The 24,220-nt window shown below is 32.8% G+C and overlaps 1 protein-coding gene across 3 annotated transcripts; it reads left to right on the top strand.

The window, feature by feature from the left end:
* Positions 1-10,333: 10,333 nt before the first annotated feature.
* On the top strand, positions 10,334-23,428 carry LOC18044744 (two-component response regulator-like APRR3). Of its 3 annotated transcripts, none has more exons than XM_024186788.1 (9): positions 10,334-10,546; positions 11,682-12,186; positions 17,711-17,872; positions 17,984-18,117; positions 18,420-18,581; positions 21,256-21,439; positions 21,542-21,995; positions 22,080-22,851; positions 23,056-23,428. In XM_024186788.1, the coding sequence occupies exons 2-9, from the start codon at positions 11,820-11,822 to the stop codon at positions 23,128-23,130; spliced, it is 2,310 nt and encodes a 769-aa protein (XP_024042556.1). In that variant the 5' UTR covers positions 10,334-10,546; positions 11,682-11,819; the 3' UTR covers positions 23,131-23,428. The 3 variants fall into 3 exon arrangements, with proteins under 3 accessions (XP_024042556.1, XP_024042555.1, XP_006436180.2); XM_024186787.1 differs by having other exon boundaries at positions 10,337-10,546; positions 23,051-23,428; XM_006436117.2 differs by lacking the exon at positions 10,334-10,546 and having other exon boundaries at positions 11,815-12,202; positions 23,051-23,428.
* Positions 23,429-24,220: the final 792 nt, after the last annotated feature.

Raw genomic sequence — 24,220 nt, 5'->3', positions numbered from 1 at the left:
AATTGCGTACTTAGGGGTTCATTATTGTGAATGTGAAATTTTTTTTTGTTGGATAGATTTCAGTATGCATGTTGAAGTGTGTCATGGCAACCGTTGAAATAGGTTTAGCTATCTTTACTATCTAAGTTATCCTGGTTATGTTGAAATAGATTGTAGAGTATAGATAATATAGCAATTATCAGTAAATAGATGGAATTTTAGTTGGTAATGATTATATGATATGTAATAATTAAGTTTGAAGTGAGTGGCCTGAAGCCATAAAAAAAGACAGTAAAACTTTAATGCAGGAATGGAATTGGAGACAATTCGTAAACGGAAGACATGTGATTCAGATAATTGTGAATGGTAAAGGATAGAAGGGACACAAAGTAGTTATGGATATATGAGTTTTTTGTGAGTTTGTGAAAAAAAACCCAAAAATTGCATCGATCAATTTTTTTTTTAACATACAAGATTGAACTTGTTTTTGCTAAACGAGATGTTTTCGTTGAAATCTTTAAATGTTCAATGGGGAATCTATACATCGGATGAAGGCAAAGGATAAAAGGGCATGCAAAGCCAGACATCTCTGTTGGAGTACAACCTTAACATTCCCAACAACAGCAGTTGAGACGATTCAATTAGTAAGTGGGATTACTTGTCCCAATTACCATAGTGTAAAACAAATGTAGTCATTTTGGTTTATTTTTCTATGTAGGCATTAAAACTGGTTTCAACAATATCAATAACCCCACTTATTATATCACTAAGATGTAGTTATGTTGGTTTGTTTATCTATGCAAGCTTTTAAAACTAGTTTTACCGATCTCAATAACCTCACTAACTATATCACTACCTTCTTATATGATTGATTTCATCTTCAATGCATGCTAATATTGTTTTGGCTTAAGTGCACAACCTTATCTCGTACACTTCAATTCGATGGTGATGTTGCTTATTTCCTAGGGATCTGCCATTGTCAGCAAAATTTAAGATTCCTTTTGTGTTGGATATTGCAAATGCCTGAGGTATGGATAACATTTTTGTTTGTTGTATCATGGGAATTCAATGTGGTATGTACTCTTAAATTTTGTATGTTTTCATATCATAATAACAATTTATGTATTGCCAAGAATATTGTGTCCAGATTTAATGCTTATATCAACCTTGACATTAGTCCATGTTAAACTTTTTCTTAGTCTACATTGCTCATGAATCCCAATGGTACTTGGGTTAATAAACTAATTATATCGTGTGGACAATTGTTAGGATTTGATATTATTGAGCTATAACATTATTTGTGATTGTTTCCTTGTTTCAAGCATTTTCTACTTTCAGGTTGTGCGTATGCACTAAATTACTATTGACATAATTGTTTTTGTAAGTGTACTTGAATGATCAAACTCCTTTTACCTTATGTGTTGTTGCAGAGACCTCATAGTGGGTTATTTTAGAACGTTTTTCCCTCTAATATTTCGATAATCATTTTCTAAGTCTCCAATATTTGATTGGTCATTTGTGAGAGGCTTTTCCATTATCTACAAATGATTCTTCATTACATTATAAGTATGGAGAAAGAAATGAGAAAAAAATATAATGGGTAAAAACATTAAGAAAGAGAGCAGAATAGTAAATTAAAATATATTATTATACTAGCAAATTACTTGACAACATTTATTAGAACTGAGTAACAGAGCGAACAAAATCTCTTAATGAAAATGGGGGCACCTTTTAAAGGTAATTTGACGATCTAATAAAAAGAAAAAGATAAAAAAAAAAGAGATAAGTTAATGTAACGGTGCCAACAACATAAAGATGCACCATTCTAAATAGTTTAACATCATAAACATATTCGGAAATTGAGATGCTAATCAATCTTTTCTTTTAGCCCACAAGTCAAAAGTGTCTAATTAAAATAAAGAATATCATTTGTGAATCTGTCACTTGCTTCTTTTGCTTGCTGTTGCAAGTTTCCTTCTCTACTGATGCTTGGCTACTTTATAATCTACAATTTCAGGGGATAAGGATGGATCAAGCACACAATTCTCACTTCTGTAAATAGTTGCTTGTAATTGCCACTAACTCTACAATCCACCTTCTAAAAATTCCTTCAATTTTTGCTACTGCTTTTATTAACATATTGATGTGTTCATAATTTATCTATTATTTTAATACTTCTTTAACTTAATTTTAGGTTAAATTATATCTTATTATATTAATTTTATCTTAATTTTTATATTTTGTTATTTTAGGTACAATATGGGATTAAAGAGGAATAAAATTGGAATATTCAGGAGGAAATCACCTTGAAGGAATTAAAAAGGGAAAGAAATAAAGAGAATTAATTGGAACAAGTCACAAAGGATCTAATTTAATTAATCATTAAGCATGCTTGTACGTGGGGCAGCATTTGAAGAATTAGTTTTCAAAGAAAATATGGCTTGCACGTGAACTTGGGCCTTTTGATTTAGAAATATAATGGCCTAAGATTGTAAAGGTGGGGTCGGCAATTTTAATCCTTTTCATTTAAGGATTTAAGAAGCCACAACATTATAAAAGGGCAAAGCCAAACGGAAGCAAATAAGGAGAAAGGCAGCCGCACAAGGAGAATGATAAGAGCCAAGAGAAAATAAAGAGAAGAGCAGCAGCCGCAAGTTTGGAGCAAAACCGAGAGCAGCAGGAATAATTTGGAGCAGGAGGAAGATGCATTAATTCTTAAGTTTTTCTTTTCCTCTTCTCTATTATCCTGTTTGAATGTTTTTAATTAAATTTATGGATTCTCTTTATATTCCCATGAACTAATTTATTTTACTAGGGCTACGATGTAGCCTAACTATGAAGATTTAATTCCATAAATCTATGTTATTTTTAATTAATTATTCTATGATTGAGTGTTCATTATTGTGCTTAATGCTTTTAAATATCTGGCCAATATTTGAATGATTTGAGGATACATAATGAGACCGAGAAGAGATTTATGTATTTTTGCTCTGTGCAATGGATACCATGAATTGAACGAAAGACAGAGATGTGCCAACGTGATTCGTGCAGTTTTATCTAAGAATTTCCATAGAACTTAATGAATCTTTGCATATTTAAATTCACATAGAGATATAGTGGGTTGATATGTGGAGATATTTTTGATATTACTCGAGAGAGGATATTGAATAAATTAGGGAAATTCACTGTCAACATGGGTAATAAACTTTAATAGCATAGATGGAGGATTAAATTAGATTGGTTATGGTGAAATCGAATGTCCTAGTGTTTTAATCTCTTGGTGATTTCTATTACTGCATGCGTCTTCATTTAATTTTTAATATTTTATTTTATTTAACTTTAATCTAAATTCGCCTAATCGGTTGTTCAAATAAAGCAGGGTTAGAATAATTTCGGTAACTAATAGGATATACAATTTCTGTGGGACGATACTCTACTCTTCATTATATTACTTGTGCCGACTAGTACACTTGCTAATTTACGCAACACATATCATCAGTAATATATTTGTCCAAATAGTGCTTTAGCAGCTTAAAGCATTCCTCTTCACCAGGCAAAGGGAATTCCAAGACTTTAACATTATGATGTGCCACAACTGAATCAACATCACCACTACAATTAGTGTTGAGCTTTACTCATGTATGTTTTGAATAAAAAAAGATGTCATTCAAAGTCACATCAACATATCCTCAGCTTCAACATGTAAATCTCACACATATGTATGAAAACAATACATGTGCAAATCTTCAAGTAAGAATTTTGTGATTTACCTAGCCGTGTAAATCCCTTTTGCAAGAGCAGTTGCTCCCTCAACATCAACAACCAGCTTATTTTGCTCAGTTAATATGGCTCGTAAACCCCCTGCACAAGGCACATACATACAAAGCAACAACCTTGTTTGTAATAACATTTGGTGACATCATAACAACATTAAGCATAGTATAACATATGTTCTCATTAAGCTAAAATATTGGAATATATTTTTTAGCAGTAGAACGGTATCGATTAGTAGAAGTGCAGGTGATAACATATATAATTATGTTTAAAGAAGGAGTGGGGTCGAGGGTGTGGGTTGTTAAAACAACAAGGTACCTAAGTAATTATTTGAAACCTTGTCTAATAAGAAATTACGCTATCAAACTAAAATCAATTAGGAGTTATTGTAATACCATAAAAACATTGGTTGTAAACATATCAATTATTTAAGCTTTCTTCACTTAAATTGATAACCCTAATATGATCAAAAGTAGTATTTATGGTAGCAATACGTTTTCCTCTTTCTGCATTTGCATGATCTACTTGCATTATCCTGATACACATCTTCGGCAAGCTTATACTTCTACCATTACTATCACCCTGATTGTTTCACGTTCTATCTTAGCCTTTGCCCTCTCTATCTTTCACTTTTGTGCTTTAACTTGTTCTTCGGTAGCTCATCCAACTTGCTCCTGCCTTATTAATGACTCTTCTTACTTTTTTTTTTCAACCTCTTCGTTTATAGCTCTATGATATTCATTATTAGCCTGTAACAAGTGCCAGTCAGATTTACAAACATGTCTGTAATAAAAATTACTAAGCCAACCCCAAAATATAAATGAAAACTTTGCAAATTAGTTCTTTCTCCAATCCAAAATGTTAGCATCCAATTAAAAAGAAAAATTAGTCTTAGCTTCAATAAACAAACAAACAAGAAGAGACAAAACAAGAAGATACCTTTTTGGCATTTACAACACACACATATTCGAAAGATAAAATAAGTAGAACTCCATGTAGGCTTCCTAATTTATGAAGAGACAAAACAAACAAAACTAGCTGCAAATGCTTATTAAAAATTTACAAGGGATTAAAATAGTAAAAATAATTTCTAATGAAAGAAAATTTCATTCACTCATTCTCCTCCTTCAAAGTTAAAAGTGCACGGTATGCACATTCCATGGCAAAAATTCTTCAACTTCACATGAAGAGATATTATTAATAACCTCACGAACAATCATCTATCATATATATATATATATATATAAGCACAATTATGTCGATCAAGATTTAGAAGTGACAAAATGAAACATCATTTTCAATATCACCTTCAAAATAAAATCGAAACTTTTTTTTATAATCAAGGATATGGTTCATGACGCATTGATATCTTTTCAAGGCATTTTATTGGTGCGTACAGTGAGTGTGGTCTCAAATTCAATTAAGAGTAGAGCTATTGGCACTCCTCCAAACTCCTTATAAAACACATTTTACTTGTATTTACAATTTTAACGTTAAAATTGAATTACATTTCCTCCACTTGTCTCGTTCTCAATTTTCATTCATAGAGTGAAAACAAATTTTGTTAAATTGATTTTTGAAATAATAATTTTGTTAAAAACAGTAAATATATATATTATACATTTTTCATAATATATATAGCAAGCAACATCTACATAATTCCAAATCCATGAGCATGCGAGTTGATATCACTGCATTTTTCTAACATTTAAGGCATACGAGCTATATCATAGTTTTATTATTACTATTGTAATTTTTTAAATAAACCTACGTGAAAAAAGGAAACTTTAGTGTAAAGATAACATAATAGCCTAGTTAGGGGAAGAAAATGACTGAATGATTTGTCTCTTAGAAGAAAAATACAGCTAACTTAAGGAAAAAAAATAGTGTTAAACCTATGCTGAAAGGAAAATACAATGTGAATGCTTTATTAGTCAAACCTATATACATAACTAGAAAAAACCATTAGCACCATGCGAGAAAAATCTCATAGTCCTGGCACGATGCACAATTTGATAGAAGCTCAAGGACTTGTCTTATTAAAAAAAGAAGTCCTATATAAAAAAGGTTAGTTAATGAGGTGGGGGTAAACTCAAATTTATAATATTAATTCAATAATTAAATTATTCTTGATTAATGTGAGATAATTTTTTTTTTTTAACAATCTGATCAGGTGCATTACAATCTAAATATCTAGTATTCCTGTCATTGGTAAGGTAGCTAGTGTGAGTCATTTGTGCATGACTTTATCTTTAATAACATATATAACCATATGAGTTTAACTCGCACTAAAAAATTAACTACCTTCACGAATTGAGGATTACCCCAACTTTATATTATTAGCCTGGAACTATTTTCAATTGTTGTGGGATATTTTCATGATAATTTAACCAAAGTAAAAAGCAATATGTCATTAGAATTAGAATGATATAATTTGAATATTTTCATATATATATATATATATATAATCATTCTCTAATGTAGATGTCTTCATTTTTTTTTCATACAGACACACTTTTAAGCTGTGTGATTTAATAGAGTCGGTTTTTAATGTTATTAAACTGCATTGCTTAACATCGTGTCCACATTAAAAAAAATGAGGGCAACTTCACCTGAGAATAATTATATAAATATACGTAGAGAGAGAGAGAGAGAGAGAGAGAGAGAGAGAGCATTCCACTTTGTTAAATTGAGGATGCCAACAAAAAATAAAAAATGTAAATTTTAATAAACTAACAGACAAAAAAATAGCTTTTAATATATTGAAATCTATATTTTTTTTATTTTAGTGAAATTCTCACTTTATTAAAATAAGGATGTCCTCACTAAACAAGGTCTCTATCCCCCCCCCCCTTTTTATATATATATTGTTGATCTAGTGTAGGATCTTAAACTTTACTAAAATTCGGGAACTATTAAATCATATGATTTAATCGTATAATATTATTATACTCTTAAACCATGTGTTTTGGTAACTTTCACATTCATTATATTATTAAACCATACGATTCAATAATTTTTCTAAACCTTAACAAATTCAATATCTTATATACACACACCCGCACGCACCACACATACGCACTTTTTTATATCGAAAGTCCAACTAAAATTAATGTTTAGTTGTCAATGAAATTCACGATGACTTTGAAAATTCCAAATTTGAACTACTTGTCGCAATAAGTTTTCGTAACAAGAAAATGACACCCCTACAAATAGAACAAAAATTATCAAAAGCAGATCGGAATGGATAAAGCTCAAGTGGCTATAATTGGAGATTCCAAAGAAGAAAAATAAAAAAAGATAAAGGGGGAATCAACACTTTTCGGCGCTTACCTCTTAGTAGATGTTTAAAGAGAGAAAAAAAATGAAGAACTGAAAAACCAAGGCCACAAATAGTGCATGAGATGCAACATGCAAGGGTTAACGTTTGAGCAATAAAGTAAAATCACTTTAAAGAAGCAAAGTCACAAATTGTTGAACTTTATGCCATTTCGACCTTTTTTTCCTTTCTTTTTTTTTTTAATCAATTTGAAGAATCAAATTGAGAGGTGAAAATATGAGAAACATGGCCACTCTTATGACTTCAGATTGCAGTTGCGAATGTACCACAAATTGGAAGAAACTAGAACACGTAAGGAATCGAATTTTATGGAAGCATGCATGATAGAAATTTGGCTCAATTAACCTTTTCTTTTTCTCTTCTTTTTTGAAATAATGATAGATTTTGAGGAAATAGTTGCAATATTATGTGCGAATATGTTAATTGCTGGTTTATCAACCGACCCACGTGAACAAAGTTTGAATCTCATACCTCTTATTTCCACCTGATAAATTTCATTCAATTAACCTTTTTCGTTTTTTGAAATAATCTTAAGTTTTGAGGAAATGACCCACAAAATTATATCCGCACATGATAATTGTTGGTTTATCTCCCTACCCATCTGAGCGAAGTTTAAATTTCAAATCTTTTATTTTCACTCAAGAGATTTTATCAACTGAATTAATTAGCATGCACAATAGCTAATCTTTTTTTTTTAATGATTTCACACCTCCAACCAGTGGAGTAGCCAAAAAAATCATATCACTAGGAGTAAATTTTATGATCGATATAAAATATGAATAAGAAAACATAAAACAGAAATCAAACTTTTTTATTATATATGTGTGTATGAATATTTCCATATAACTTTTAAAATTTAAAATTTTAGTACATTTTGAACCTACATTTGCTTATACCAAGTGCTGTTGTGCAGGAGCACTGTCGAATCAAGCTTGAAACTACATTTGCTTCTTTTATACTTACAAAAGTTTGAGTTATCAAAAGTATTCAATTGTCCAATTTAGAATTCTGGGAAAATTATAATTAATGATATTATACTATTACACCATATGATTTAATATTTTTTTCTGAATTTTAATAAAGTCTAAGATTATGAACTATAAGTTATTAAAATAAGGGATAAGCTAAAAAATAAAAAAAACATATATTTTAATATAATACATGACAAAATACACTACATTAGAGTATGTTCATATATATACATAGCTTCTCAGTCTCAAATGCTTAAATGTAAATTTGGTGCGAGTCACTATTACACCACATGGTGTTATAATATTTTTTTTCCAATTAACTATTACAATTTTTTCGATTAAGTGTCAATACAAATTGTATTAGTGCTTGTTTGGTATGATTTATTTAAGAGGCATAAGTGCTTATTTAATCGCATAAGCACTTTTTAAAATTTTTATAGTGTTTGGTTATTTTTTTTAGTAGAATTTTTTCAGCTTAAATAAGTTAATTTACCTCTACTAGCAAAAACTCAAAATTTGAGCTTTTGGGAGTAGAGGTTAGAAAGCTTTTCCAAAAAATATATAATATAAAAAATATCACACAGTTTAATGGTTCAAAAGTACTTTTTTTTATTGACAACCAAACACCTAATGACTTTTTGTTCAAAAGCTCTATTGGTATAAGCTCTACTGCTATAAGCTCTACTGTTATAAGCTTTATTTAATAAATTGTACCAAACGGAGCCTTAGTATATAATGAGAGCCCTATCGTCACTTAGTATCATTCCATCATTTATAATACAATAAAAATATGTTAGCAACTTATTCTCCATCTCTTTCCTATTTTCTCTCACTTTCTTTGTTTCTCATTAATCAAATACCCCTTTGAAAATAAATAGTAATATATAGGATGTTTATTAAAACATTTTTGTCTTTTTCGTTTTGCAAAAAGTCCTTGTTTAAGACGCATTTCAAAGTCATAAATTTGTAAAACTTTTTTAAAAATTTAGATGACGATGGAAAATCACATATTAAACACCAATGATTGTCTTTTACTGATTATTATTACTCAAAATCATATTGCCGTAGATGAAAAGTACATTCACAACTAACCGAACCACATTCGAGACATTTTGAAGATCATAATTTTTTCCTTACACATTCTTTTACCATCTATATCATTGCAAAACGTTGGACCAATTTATAGACCAATATCACGGCTAGCCAACCTTGATCCAAAATTATCAAATTTTTCAGTTTTTTTTTTTTTTTTTTTTGTGTCTAAAGAGAATATTTTTCTCTATATATTTTTCCTCCTGAATTTTTGTTATTTACCAAATACCGAAAGAAATGTGTAAATTGGTATTTGATAATGAAATCCATTAATCCCATAAAGTGAAAATATTGTATGAACTATTGTATGATGAATGATAAGCCTACAAAAGTTGCCTCTAGGAGTTTCTAGTCTCGCTGTTGTATCCCTTAAAGTTAAAGGAGCACGTGATAGCTACCGTTTATCAAACAAGATGACAAGAGGATATATATTGTGATCGAATTTTTATTTATTTATTTATTTATCATTTTCAAACATTTTCTTTCTCTAATAAATCATTCATTTGTCAACTAAGAGGATGTTATGATGGAATTTTTACTTCATTTATTATCTTGTTAATTCAAGTGAGAGTTGAACTCTTTTTAGTTTTAAATTAAACTAAAAATGTATTGTTCAAAAAAAATGTATTAAAAAAATTATAAGGAAAAAATTTCTTCCTAATACTCATGTTATTTCATTATCATTACTAATAAGATTGAGCAATACTATTCATTAGAATTTTTTTTTTTTAAAAAAAAAGAGAATTTCAACATAAAATACCAACGCAAGAGAATCCGGGTCACCCGCAATTTGACCCGGTTCGAATAAGTCAAGCGTCAGCGAAGATATTCTTTTCGCCGCGTGGCGACACTGTTGAACGTTATTTGACTGCCGTCAATCTCCGTCCACGTGATCTAAACCATGTTTTGCGTGGGGCTCATGCTGAGGTTGAGCGAAAACGACACCGTACTCTTTCCGTCTAATAAATCTAGTCTGGGCATCTTTAACTCCTCAAAGATTGCGCCACGTGTATCATTGGAGGATCGCCAAAATCCGTTACAAATTGTTCAGAGTCCAGCTTTAGATCCTCCGTCCAACTCATCAGAATTTTTCCTACGTGGCGTATCCGGTGTCACTACTTCACGCATTCACTTTTCCACGCCAGCAATTCGGGTGGCTGATACCTTTTTTTTTGGGGGGGCATACACCATTTTTTCCTTTAAACAATTGCTCGTCGTTTCTCAACCAGCGAAGCAAATTTTTTTTTTCTCTGTAATAATTATTATTTAAAAAAAAACCCTAAAAATAGAAAATGGCTTAAATTCCTGTTCGCATTTCGGATTTCTCTACTCTGAATTTGATCTTTTGACTGTTGGTAATTGAATCGAGCTCGTATGAATTGCAGAAGAGGTAAAGTTTTGTTCGTTTATTAATTTTGATTATTTTGTTTCGGCTTGTTTGATTGCCGAGAAAATTGAGAAGAAAACTTCATTTTTGAATTTCGCGGGCAATGATTTCCTCGCACAATGCGTTTTGATGAAAAATTAAATACATTGGAGTTCTAGTTTCCTTTGTTTCTACCATGAGACTTTCGAATTAAGCAAAAATCATTCTACCATCACTGAGTTGATTGGTTTGCTTTTAATAAAGCCAAATCACTCAAATTTAGTAATATTTTTTCTTCCTTTTTGGTCTCGGTTCCTTTTTCTGCAACTGAGTTAAAGACTAATTTGAATTTTGTTGACTCAATTGGTAATTTATTGCTGTTGAAGTCTTTTTGTTTATTTATATAAGAAATAAAGAGAAAATAAATATCCAACGTTATGTTCGGTAGTATTTTGGTTTCCAAGAACGTAAGTTCTTATTCTTGCTGAATTTTGCATTCCAAATGCGGTAAATTTGTTTAAATATTAAGCCATGTCTTTCTTTCTTTATGTATATGCATACTTCCTTGTTTAAATTTGAAGCCATATCTTTCTTTGGTTCTTTTTATTTTTTTATTTTTTTCAATTAACTCCCTTTGATTATCATGGAATCATTTTAATGGTTTGTTGTTGCGTTATTTATGCTTGCTGAGAAAATCAGGTGGTAAAAGATGTTATATCTCATAGTTGATGTTGTTTTTAGCTTTCAAAGAAAATAAATAGATTACTTTAGTTAGGCCAATTACTTAATCAGCATTTTTTTTATTAGTTTTATTTTCGTGGGTCTGAAAAAAATTAACGGTTTCTGCACATTTAATCAGCAAGTGATTCATGTCTATGTCTCTCTGAGAAATCTAAATTTTAATTTTACAAGGTAGATAAAATTATAGATTTTGATATGGACACCTGCATCTAGATTAGTGTTCTTCAAATGGTTAAGACTGTCGGATGAATGCTAGGCATGCAGTATTTAATTTTTCTATTATCTTGCTCACAGAAAATAAGTGGCTGGGTCAAGTTTTTGTTTGTTTGTTTTGTTTTAGTTTGAATGCACAGGGCTTTTTTCCGTTGTGATTTGGGTTTGAAATAATATCTGAAATTCCATATGTCTTCTTCTGTAGGACTTTGTTAGGTTCTCCTCTAATAAGTTGATATCATAAAGGAAACAGTATGTACAAGCTCTCTTGTGGAATAGAGGTGGTTTTCTCACCGACTCTGTCAAGTGCTTTCCACATTATTGGTCTTTTTGAATCTGGTTGATGGGGATAGTTCAAATGAACGGTAATGGCCCTGTGTCCAATGGGTTGGCAGAATTAAATCATCATATGCGAGATGACCATAAGCAAATAAGGGATGGGGTCACAGGGGAAGGGCAGGGGCTTTCAGAGGAAGATGAGTCACGAATTAATGAGGATGGGGAAGATGTCAATAATGGCTGGGTGGATGAAGTTCAGGCCCAGGCTCAGACAATGGCTGCCCTGCAGGGACAGCAGTCGCAGCCTGAGAGGCCTCTGGTTTGCTGGGAGAGGTTTTTACCGCTTAGATCTCTCAAGGTTCTACTGGTGGAAAGCGATGATTCAACTCGCCGAGTTGTCTGTGCATTACTTCGAAATTGTGGCTATGAAGGTCAGCACCTTTCCTGGTATAGAATTATCTGTATTTATCATTTAAAAACTGTAACTTATCCGGTTTTGCTCTGAATGTTAAAGTGGATAAAAATGATGTTTTTGCATGCTTTGCTCAGAGTTGAACTGGTTTTCGAATAGTGTTGTTCTTTGCTGTAGAGCTTGTTTTAATTGTTTCTTAATTCCTTAAGGGTGTTTACTTCTTGGATTGGGGAATTGGAATGATTAATTGTGTTTACGGCTGAAAACAATAAGGAATGGGAATGAATTTTGGGTGGGGCCCACAAATTTGGGAATGAGGAAGGGGAATAAATTACCAGTTTTACCTTAAAGAAAATTAGATATTCATTGAAAAATAATAATGACATTAATATTATTAATATTATTATTATAATAATTATTATTAGTAGTAGTAATGATAATAATAATAACAACAACATCAACAACAGCAGCAGCAACTAGTTTGTTCTAAAATTATAGTATTACGCTCAATATTGTAATACAACTCATTCCAATTGCTATTTCTACAACTCAAGTATAACAATTTATTTTGATTCTCATTTCCCATTTCGATTCCAATCCATTTCGATTCCAATCCATTTCGATTCTAATTCATTCTGATTCATTGCAAGTAAATGCATCATAACCGTATTTAAATTTTTGTACCTGTTTAGTTCATTTCTAGGTGGACTTCCTTTGTTCTCCCACAGAAAGGCAGCCTTTCTGTGCCGATATCTTTTATTCTTTCACAAGACTGCTGCATTTATGTTCTTATACAATATTTGATCCTTGGACGTGGTGGTTTGGATAAGCCTATGCTGACAGTTCTCTGAGTTTGTTAAAATACTCTCTCAAAGTTCTTTTTGCTACACTTCTGATAAACAGGGGTTGGGGGCAGAATTGGTATAAAAGTTAGGATCTAATAATGTCCACAGTGATGAGTTTAATGACCTTGTTCTTTTTCTTGAAAACGTTCATGAAGTAATTGTCATTACTACATTTTAGAGTGAAATATGATTTTTGACAGCGGATAAGTAGTAGTGTTACTTTTCTTTACTTAAGAAACATAAATCTCACTGTTTAAGTTTGTTTTGATTATAGAAGTTTGACTTTGTTAATGCTTGATTGCAGGCTTGTCATGAATCAATCCAAAAAGCTCTGAGTCTCAAATTTCCAATTTCTTCTACCAGATTCTTAGAAGCATGTTTAGCTGCACAATTAGGCTCTTTGCATTCTTCAATAGCTTATTCACATCCATTGTTTTGTTAGGGCTAAGATAAATGTGCCTTTTTTTTGGTGTGGGGCTGTTTGTCCATGAAAATAGACAGGAGAACAATCTATATAATGCTGAACATCTTTTTTGTGGTAAGATATAAGAAGTGTTTTATGTTTTAAATATTTTTTTATATCAATTAGATGTTTCCTTGATCATTGTTCTTGTATTCTGTTTGAACTTTTTTTAAAATAAATTTTAAGAGTGAGGTACTTCTTGGTTTTTGTTTTATTTATTTTTCTCATGGTTTATCTTGTGTATTTTCTTTGCCCATGAGTGTTATCTGTTTGTACAAAGATTTCATTAGTTATCAAAAGGTAAAAAGGGGAGAACGTTTATTTTTTATCTTTTCTAAAAGTCATCTTAGCGATACACAAACATATGTTTCAGTAAGATTATAAATACAATTTGTAAAATTTGAAATTAATAGTTTCCTTGATCATTGTTTTGTATTCTTTTTTATTTATTTTTAAATAAATTTAAAGAGTGAGGTACTTCTTGGTTTTTGTTTTGTTTATTTTTCTTATGGTTTATCTTTTGTATTTTCTCTGCACGTGAGTGGTATCTGTTTGTACAAAGATTTCATTAGTTATCAAAAGATAAAAAGGGGAGCACTTTTGTTTTTTTATCTTTTTCTAAAAGTCATCGTAACGATACACAAACATATGTTTCAGTAAGATTATGAATACAATTTGTAAAATTTGAAATTAATAGGTTCCATAATAATATATACATTTGTAAGTTACCTTTGTGATATGCTGTGAGAATATTTTTGTTCAGATTTCGGATCTAGTACTGATCTTTGTTGCTGACCTTTTAATAATCTTCTGTCATCTATGCATTTATATATGGTTAAGATTTAGTTACCTATATATTTTTATTCAGTAACTACCAATCACAACTTTTTCAAAGTCCAAATAGAATCAGATTAGCATTTAATCTAAATTATTGTGTTCAAATATGTATGACTAGCCTAAGCTAAAAACCATTTCTATTCTTTTTGGCATGCTGATCCTTTTAAGCCAAAAAGGAACGAGAGTTTTCGTATTCTTAAACCTGGATCTTAATAATCGAGAGAGAACTGGATAGAGTTAGTATTTAGCCTTTACTTTTGTTTCTCTAAAGTAGTGAATGTGAGAAGAAGAAGAAAATTCTTTTAAATCTCCTCAATTATTGCTCTCAAGACTAAAGTTCAGATAAGAGTGTTTGTTGAATTTGAAAGAGTGGTAGGCCAAAGCTCTGGAAGATTGTTACTGCATTTGGAGAGCTGTGAAAATATCACTGGGAAGGAGATTAGTGATGTAGCATTCTAAGAAGAACCATCTATGTTTATTATGAATTTTAGTCTTAGAAGATTCAAATCCGATCATGATGGTAGACCAAATGGTGAAGAGACGAGAAAAGGTTTATGGGAGCATGCTGGTACTTTTCCCCTAGATGTCCTTTTCTCTCTAAGAACCAAGATTTTGGGAGGAAAGGGAAGCTCTATAAATAAGGGATCTCAAGCAATGCAAGGGAGTTCTTCTTAACTTATCATGGGCAAATTCGAAGTTATGGTGCGGAAAAATGTGTTTGATCGAGTGAAAATGGGGATATAAAAGATGGTTAATGGTAAAAGATTTTGGCGCTAGCAAAAATTTTTAAGATAATCTAAGGACAAAGTTTCGTTCCTTTCTAGAGATAAATTTTTCTTTGGTTGTAACTTCATAAATGGGCAGCAAATCCAACTACTTTTTTTAAGGATAAAAGAACTGGAGGGATTAGAGAATTGAACAACCTAAAATCTTTTCTCAATAATGATAGATTGATTGATGTCTTGAGAAGCAAAAATTAGGGTAAGGTTGGGAATCATGAAGATTTTCTCTAGAAACATCTAAGACATAGAGAGCAATAAAGAAAGGGGGTTATAAGAGATGTTTGAAATAAGTTGGCCCAAATGTTACTTTGATTCAAAAGATTGAGGGAGAATCCTTTGATAGGATAGATGTTGGCTGCATTTGGAGTTCTAAATATAAGGAAGTGCAGTTCCTTGCCTGCTTGGCGAAGGTCAAGAGTCTTGGTTGTGGTTTGGAATACCAAATCGGTGGTGTTGTTAGATTGTGCAAAGGTGACTTCTCAATTTCCATTGTAATTTAGACCTGTGAAAGTGTATGATAGTGGTTAATTGGATTTTATGGTCCATGTAGACATAGGAAAGGCTTACATTTTGGGGAGAATTGGTAGATCCTTTTGGCTTCTGTTGTCCTTATGATGTTAGTGTTGATTTTAACTTTATCAGATTTATGTTAAAGAGATCTAATGGAGGTAGGGAGGGCACTTTTATGAAAAACATCAACTACTTTCTTAGGGTCATCAATCTAAAGATCCTTTTCCATTCAATACACATTTTACTTAGTCTAATTTAAGGAATAAGGTTTTCCTCACATAACAAAGCATGGGTTTGTTTAGTGTTTGATAGCATATTAAGGTTTAGGTTGGATGCAGTGAAGAAAGAGATGCAAAAGTAACAGAGAACATACCAGAAACTTATGATAGACTTCTAACTTTCTCAAATATCTTTAACCTCTACTTATAACGATTGTCGATTCTCAGGGACTTGTAAGATGACTTCTACGTGCCTTTAAAAAGATATTTTGGAAAGATATGATGACCTTATGCTTGTACTACTTTGGGCCTTAGAATTATTCAGGGTGGAAAGACTTGTTGAAAAAATGTTCTCTTCATTCTGTGCTTTTCTCAACTTGATTGTCCCCCTAATGATATAGGCTATTGTATACATTTTCTTCTAGAGTCTTCCTAAACAGATCTTTTCAATTAGGTATTTGTTTAGATGGATAAATATATTTCTTTGACTGTCTTTCTTTTAATTATAAACAGATTTCATTCATTAGTTATGCTTCCTCTTTCTCAGAAAAAGGAAAGATACTCCTTTGCTTGTATTCCTTATTCTATCTCCTCTTCCTTGATTTTGTTTCCTTTTATTAATAGTTCTTACAAAAACGCTTTCTCTAAGATTGATTGATGGTGATTCTAAATAACTTTTCCATCATACAACTGTTATTTTAGATTGTCCTAATTGGTGTATACGTTGTGATAGAAAGGGAAATCAATTCATCATTTTTTGTGAACTTGTGATTTGGCGTATTGTTTGTGAGTAAATTCTTGTGCGTAGTGGAGTTAGCTTGAGGTTTTGCCTGAATTAGCTTTTCATATTCTTAGTGTAGATGTTGGATGATTCCAAAATATGAGAAGGTGTTAAATTTTATAGAGATGTGCAATGAAAGCACTGCTATTGGCGATATAAAGAAAAAGAAATAAGATAATTTTCTTGGAAAAAGATGAGTTTGTAATACTTTGGACGAGTGAGTGTGTGTTAGTTCAATTGGTAAAACCTCTCGGGGTGGTACAATAGGTATGGGGTTCAAATTCTACTCACATGGGTGAGGAAGAGATTTGGTTGCCATCAAAAGATATTTTTTAGAAAAGGAATAAATACTTTGGATGAGAATAATATATTTCACCTCACCTAGCGATATAGATCCATTTTGTTTAAAAGAATTTTTAGAAGCTTTTTCTTTTAGAGGTTGAGATCCTTTTCTTCATTTTTCAATGAATGGTTTTGTTTTCCTTATTAAGGTGTTGTGAGCAAAGGATGGACGACAGCTCCCCTTTTTCATTATTTTGTATGATTTTTCTCTCATCAAATGGATTCATGTATGATTGTCTTTAAAACTGTATGATCTCTATTGTAACTATTACTGCAATTGTTAGTTTGCTAGGTGGTAAGAGTTGGGACAAGGTTCATTCAAGGGACAAACTATTTGTGATTTTGAAATAGCGTGATTTACATTATTATTTGACAAACTGGAATATGGGATTTAGTTTATTTGCAATCAAGGACAAAAATTCTTCTTGATACGTAATGAAACCTACTGTTAAACCTCAAATTTTGAGTGAATTACATTAACATCCTTGATGTCTTTATGAAGTATACCATTCCACCCTTGATGTCTTTATGAAGTCTAGTCTTCCACCCTCTCGTGCATAACCAGTTAGCAAGCTCATGACTCAGTACTGTAATACATAAATATCACTACATTTGTTATGTTTAAAAATTCATTGCTGATCTTACGGCATTTATTTTTAATGCCAATGCAGTTACTTAGAACACACTTTACTCGTTATTGTTGTTCTTTCATATTTATTTTGCTTTTTTAACTTATGAACTTATCAGATATTTCAATCATGGCAGTTATTGCTGTAGAAAATGGCCTTCAAGCATGGAAAATTTTAGAAGATCTGATGGATCAAATTGATCTTGTCTTAACTGAGGTACTCATGCCTTGCTTATCAGGCATTGGCCTTCTACGCAAGATTATGAACCACAAAACTTGCAAGAATATTCCAGTGATTAGTGAGTATATTTCTTATGCTTTTGCTTCTGTTTCAAATTAACATTGTTTTTCTGCTGTTTCTTTTAAAGATTGATACTTTTAACTGCTTCACTGATGGAGTTTTTTTGCAGTGATGTCATCTCATGATTCTATGAGTATCGTCTTTAAGTGTTTGTCCAAGGGTGCAGTTTACTTTTTAGTGAAGCCTATTCGAAAGAATGAGCTTCAAAATCTATGGCAGCATGTTTGGAGGAAATACCACAGCGTGAGTTGCTAATTGTTATTCCACTTTATGTATGAAACTGTACCATGGACCAATTTTGGACTCTAAACTTCAGGTCTGATCTGATATGAACATTCTTCTTAATTGATGAGTTGTCCAAACTAAGAAAAAGCATTCATTTTTGCTTGGATTGATGCTATCGACACATATTTCAACTTGGTATTTTGGATAATTCTTTGTTTTTGATGTTATCATCGTTTATTTACCATAACATTGATATAGGACCACATAGAAAGTGCAAAAGTTTGTCTTCCGTTTGTATTCACTGTTCGTCCTTTCATTAGTCTAGTGGTAGTGGAAGTGAAAGTTGTATAATGACTCAAAAATCCACCAAGTCAAAAAGTGCTGAAGGGTCAGATAACAACTCTGGCAGCAATGACGAGGACGATAAAGGAAGCATTGGTTTGAATATTCAGGATGGAAGTGACAATGGAAGTGGCACCCAGGTATTATATGTTTAATGTTTTTGTGATCTTTCATTTGCATGTTTATTAGCATCTTTCCAAACGTATAGGTTGTACTTTAGTTATGTTATCTTACTTCTCTTCATGTTGCTTTCAATTTTCCAAAAATGACATGATCTTTTTCCTAGTCTAATTTAGCAAACAGTAGCATTTTAACTTATTTATTCTTGGCTGCCTGAGTTTTTCTATCTGTATGCGTATATTTACATAATTGAGCTAAGGAACTAAATAGGAATTGGATTGTTTGGTTCATTCCCCTTAAAGTTTGTGGAACTTTTATCTTTTCATGGTATATTATAAAGAATTCATGTGATGCGTGTAGCATAGGAATCCAAGTCTTGGTTATCTATTTTACGAAATTTTTATTTTTAAAATCTTAGGATGAGTTAGATTTGGTTTTCTCTTTTAAAATTGAGTTGCTTTTTCATATATTATATTTCCATATGGCCACCATAATTTTACAGATCTTGATGTATTTTCTCTGCGGTTATTAAAACTCATTTTGAACTGCTTTTAGCTTTCTTCGATGGGAAACAACTAAAAATTTTAATGAATAAATAGAAAGAAAAGGATTATAAAAGTGAACCAGAGGTCCGCAATTTAAAATCTTCCCCATTGTGAAGAAATTAAAAACAATATAAAATTTAATCTCTTCGTAAATAAGCCTAAACATGGGACAAAAAAGAAAGCAAAAAACTCTGAAAGGACACTGAAAGGACAAAACTAACTCAAGATAGTATTCCACTCAAGCTAGCTAGATGATAAGAAACGAAGAATCTTCAAATTCTATTTCTTGTAAGAAACTTAAATCTTCCCCATTGAGAAGAAATTAAAAACAATATAAATTTTCATCTCTCGGTAAAAGAGCCTAAACATGAGGCCAAAAAAAAAAAAAATAAAGCAAATAAAAGCACGAAATTGTCTCTAGATTATTAGTTCCCAGTCAATCTAGCTAGATGATAAAGAATGAAGAATTTTGAAAATCCCAAGAAAGCAAAGCACATCGAGAAGTAAAGAAATGAATCCTCCATCGATATTTTCCTATTTTCCTCCACAAAAGTGCAGTTATTTCTTTCTTGCCATCACCCACAAGAGAGCTACAAATACACAAAGTTTTAGCCTTACTATTATATTTATACATTGCAAGAAGCTAAAGTTGGAAAAAAAGAAGTTTAGTTAAAAGTGCATAATTTAGCCCACAACCAAGAGGCAACAGCACAATGAAGAGGTGGTGGTTGGTTTCTTTATTCTTTCTCCTCATAAACCACCATGGAGGGGAAAGACACATCTAAGATTTCCTTCACATATCTCCTCAACATTAGTTTTCCTGGAGCTTTTCAAGCAAAGATTAATGTTAAGGAGGAACATTGGCTTGGAAAGCCATTCTAAATTGTTTGAAATCACTAGTAGAGTTGCTTCGCCAACCAAAAAATGTGTAACTTATAAGAAAGATTACCTGAGGAATCTTATTCCAAATACTGTTATCATCCTTAACCCTCATCAATGATAGAAGAGTCCATTAAATCTATAAGAACAGTGTGCACTTGACTTGCTAGTTTATTGAAATTTCACTTCAAATTGAAATTTGTACTACGGTTGCCCCCAGGGGCTTTCAAGCCTCTTTATTTTGCTAGCCACCCGGGTATGACTTTGAGGGAGGTAGAATTTAAAAGTTATATTTGGGCTTTGGCCAACCTCTTATCTTTTTAGAAAATAAGAAACCAAAAAAAAAAAAACTTACTCCAGTTCAAAGGGATCAATGACCATTCTATAGTTAATAGACACATTCTTGGAATGACATAATCCATACAAATGAGGAAATCACTCGCAAAGAGAGACGTCTAACGCAAATGTCTTCCCAAAATCAAATTTTCCCACCATGTCCCACTGGCCATCTGATACGACTTTGAAGAAATGAGATGTTCTTTGAGATGGCTTTCTATGGACCTCTATTAGATCTGAATTGGCTTCCTATGGACCTCTATTAGATCTGAATTGAACCAATATTGAGTCCCATTCATTGGAATGAAGTCCATATTTGCTTCTAATAACCTTATACCAAAGAGATACCTTATAATGGGAACCTCTATAGCAATTTACCTAGTGAGGCCTACTTCTCTTCTCTATGTTTCCAGTTCTAGTCACTTCTTTTCCTCAGTTTTGTAACCTTATCCTGTTTAAGAATATGAATTCCATTGTCTTCTCCATGAATATTTTATTAAAGTCCCTCATCAATTTCTCTAATCTTTGAGCAACCTTACTAGCAATCTTGAATAGACAGAAAATTAACTTGGTAAGGATGACAAAACCAAGTGAATCAAAATAATTTTGTTCCCTCTTGAACATAAGCACTCTTTCAACCTCTGAGCTTTTGTCAAATTTTTCTAACACCAGGTCAGAAAAGCTCAAGGATCTTGGGTTATCTCCTAGTGAGAGACCTATTTTAGAGGTCGACTCCCCAATGAGAATCCAACATTAATGGCAAACGATTGGACCTTGTCCCTTTATAAATGAACTGAAGAGACAACCCTTATATATATTAACCAAAACTTATGTATAATCTAAACTACCACACCATGGTTTTAGTCGCAAAACAATAATAATTCTAGTGTGTTAAGTTATAAAGTGGATGCATACTTACATTCTGCTTTTGCAGAGCTCATGGACGAAGAGGGCAGTAGAAGTTGACTGCCCCAAAGCAATGTCACCGTGGGAACAGTTAGCTGACCCTCCTGATAGCACTTGTGCGCAGGTTATTCACTCAAGGCCTGAAGCATGTGGAAACAGCTGGGTACCCATGACAGCAACAAAGGAGTGCAAAGGGTGGGATGATGAACTTGGTATGCACAGTTCTATTTGTGATTGAACTCTCACTGTGATATATCTCCTTTCATCCTCTTTTGTTCCCTTTGATTGAGATTGTAGTGAATTCCAATCTTTAGGAAATGTTGAAACGGACAAAGACTTGAAGGTAGGAGTACCTAGAATTTCAAATTTGCAGCTTGAACAGCCTACTGAAAATGGACCTAACACAATAGCAAGTAGCAACAAAGTGAAGTCTTCTGAAATTAATTCTCAGAAAGATGATGAGCCACAACAGACAAAAAAGCTGGAGCTCAACAGTGAGAAGCTGAATGCTGGTCTGAGAAAACAAGCTGCTGATATAGCAGGTGTCATCACTAATGGTAACGATTCTCCTATTGAGAGTGTAGTTTTTGACACCCCAAACGGTCTCTTCAAGGTCTCTGGAACGAAAGAAAAGCTCATCTATGACCATAATGAAATACCTTCCCTTGAGCTTAGTTTGAAGAGGTCGAGAGAAGATGGAGATACTGGAACCCATCGACATGACCGAAATGTTTTGAGGCATTCGGACCTGCACTCGGCTTTTTCAAGGTATAAGGAAATCCTGGATGTTAATAATATTATCTTTGTATGATAGAAACTCCAAATTTGACAGTTGAAGTTTCATGTCTGCAGATATAAATCTGCTTCAACTGCTAATCAGGCTTCCACAGGGAATGTAGGTAGCTGTTCTCCACTTGATAATAGTTCTGAGGCAGCAAAAACAAATTCAATACAAAACTGTCAATCAAATCTAAGCAGCACACCCCCCAGTCAGCATTCCAATGTCAGTAATAATAACAGTGACGTGGGTTTAACTACCAATGCTTCTTCCACCAATCCGACAGTTTTCAGTGACAAACCAGCACCTAACTCTACGATCAAAAGTCTCCTTCCATCTTCTGCCACCCAACCAGCACAGCCTATACAAGGTAAAGTTGATGGTGCAGTAGGCAGCATGGCCCAAGAGAGAGGCGTAAACCAGCAAGTCCAAGTGCAGCATCATCACCACCATTACCACCACTGCCACCACCACGTCCATAATGTGCCCCAGCAGCAACTGGCCAACCATGATATGTTGTTGAAAAAAATGGCGGCAAAAGCTCCCAATAATGGGTCATCCAATATCGTGAGTGCTCCCATTGAAGGCAATGCTGGTAATCACAGTTTGAATGGGAGCACCTCAGGAAGTAACCACGGAAGCAATGGACAGAGTGGGAGCTGCACTGCTTTGAATGCTGAAGTAGAAAATGTTGAAAGTGACAATGGGGTACCCATGAAAGGCAAACCTGCTGGTGGTGTAGGATATGGTAGCACAAGTGGAGTCATCAAAAACCGTTTTGCACAAAGAGAGGCTGCTCTGAACAAATTTCGTCAGAAGAGGAAACAGAGATGCTTTGAAAAGAAGGTAACTGGAATTTACTTTAAAATTGGCAACCATGAAGGAAATAATTTCTCCTTGCAAATATCAGAACTTCACTGACATGATCAAAATTGGTTTAATTTGTGAAGTCACGTATCTTGCTTTTGCATTATGTAACAGATCATGTTTACTGACAATTATTTATGAGAAATGGGAAGAAACATGTTCTTATCATTTGTTGCAGGTCAGATATCAGAGCAGGAAGAAGCTGGCAGAGCAAAGACCAAGAGTTCGAGGACAATTTGTTCAACAGGGGCCACTTGAAAATAAAGGCAACAGCACAGTTAGCTAACACCAACTTGACAGGGCGTGTGGATCTTTGTACATGAGAATAGCAAGTAGCAGCAAGTGTGGATAGGGGAGGGAGCATAAATCATCTATGGTGCAGAAAATTAGCTCAACTGCGTTTAAAGATGTTTCTGAAAAGACGCCCTTAACTGTACTTTATAATTTCAGACTATGAGGCTACCATTCTACCAGAACTACTATGCCTCCACAGAACCGGACCTTTAATAGGGTAGCCTTTTTGAATAAAAATTCTGCAATTCGGTGTGTGACTCAATTATTTCAAAACCATTCATCATGAGCAGATGCTTGGAAGACGTCATTTTCATCTCTCCAGCTCTTCTTAAGATGTTTGTGTGCAATTTTTGTTCCTTTTTTCTTCTGTTTTTGAATTCTTCCGCTTGATTGGTTTTCGAGGTAACTTGTCTAATAGACATCGGTCAAGTGCACAACTTTTTATCAGATATCGTCTTGAAATCTACAGTGATGAGCATGTGGCTGAAGATTCTTTATGTACAGTGTGCCTATATGGAAGATATAAGGATGAAGGATAAACAGTCCTTCAGGTTAAAAAAAATTGCAATACTATTGTTATAATGTATCTTGCTGCTGCGACCGGTATCATTCAAGTTTGAATGATGTTCTAAATGCAGCAATACAGGATTTCACACTGGAGATCACTCAATTATCCTCACCAATCTACAAAAGGAGAAGATCCGAACTGATCATATTTAGTTGGAAGATGCTTTCAGGAAGAAATTCTTTCAAGAAAAATATTGCATGCCAAGTAAAATTAACAGGAGCAACAATGGAAAGAAACTTTGCATGCGATAACCAAAATGAAGATAAGTTCTCACATTAGAGAGAAGCATACCTTGGCTTCAATGGCAAGTCATCACCATCAAATCACATAAGCAGCTTGCTGAATGCCAGCGAAAAGAACAAATTGAGGAATTGGCAAATGTCTTTTCTTACTGTTGATCTTTTCACCATTTTTCGCACATAAATAAAAGGTAGTAGTTTTTACGTGCATGTTACAATGCTTTCATTTTCCCGTTCTCTAAGTTTC

The sequence above is a fragment of the Citrus clementina genome, unplaced genomic scaffold (genome assembly GCF_000493195.1).
Source record: "Citrus clementina cultivar Clemenules unplaced genomic scaffold, Citrus_clementina_v1.0 scaffold_4, whole genome shotgun sequence".
NCBI classification, from domain to species: domain Eukaryota; kingdom Viridiplantae; phylum Streptophyta; class Magnoliopsida; order Sapindales; family Rutaceae; genus Citrus; species Citrus x clementina.
Note: the sequence above shows the minus strand (reverse complement) of the source record. Positions and strands in the feature narration are given on the sequence as shown.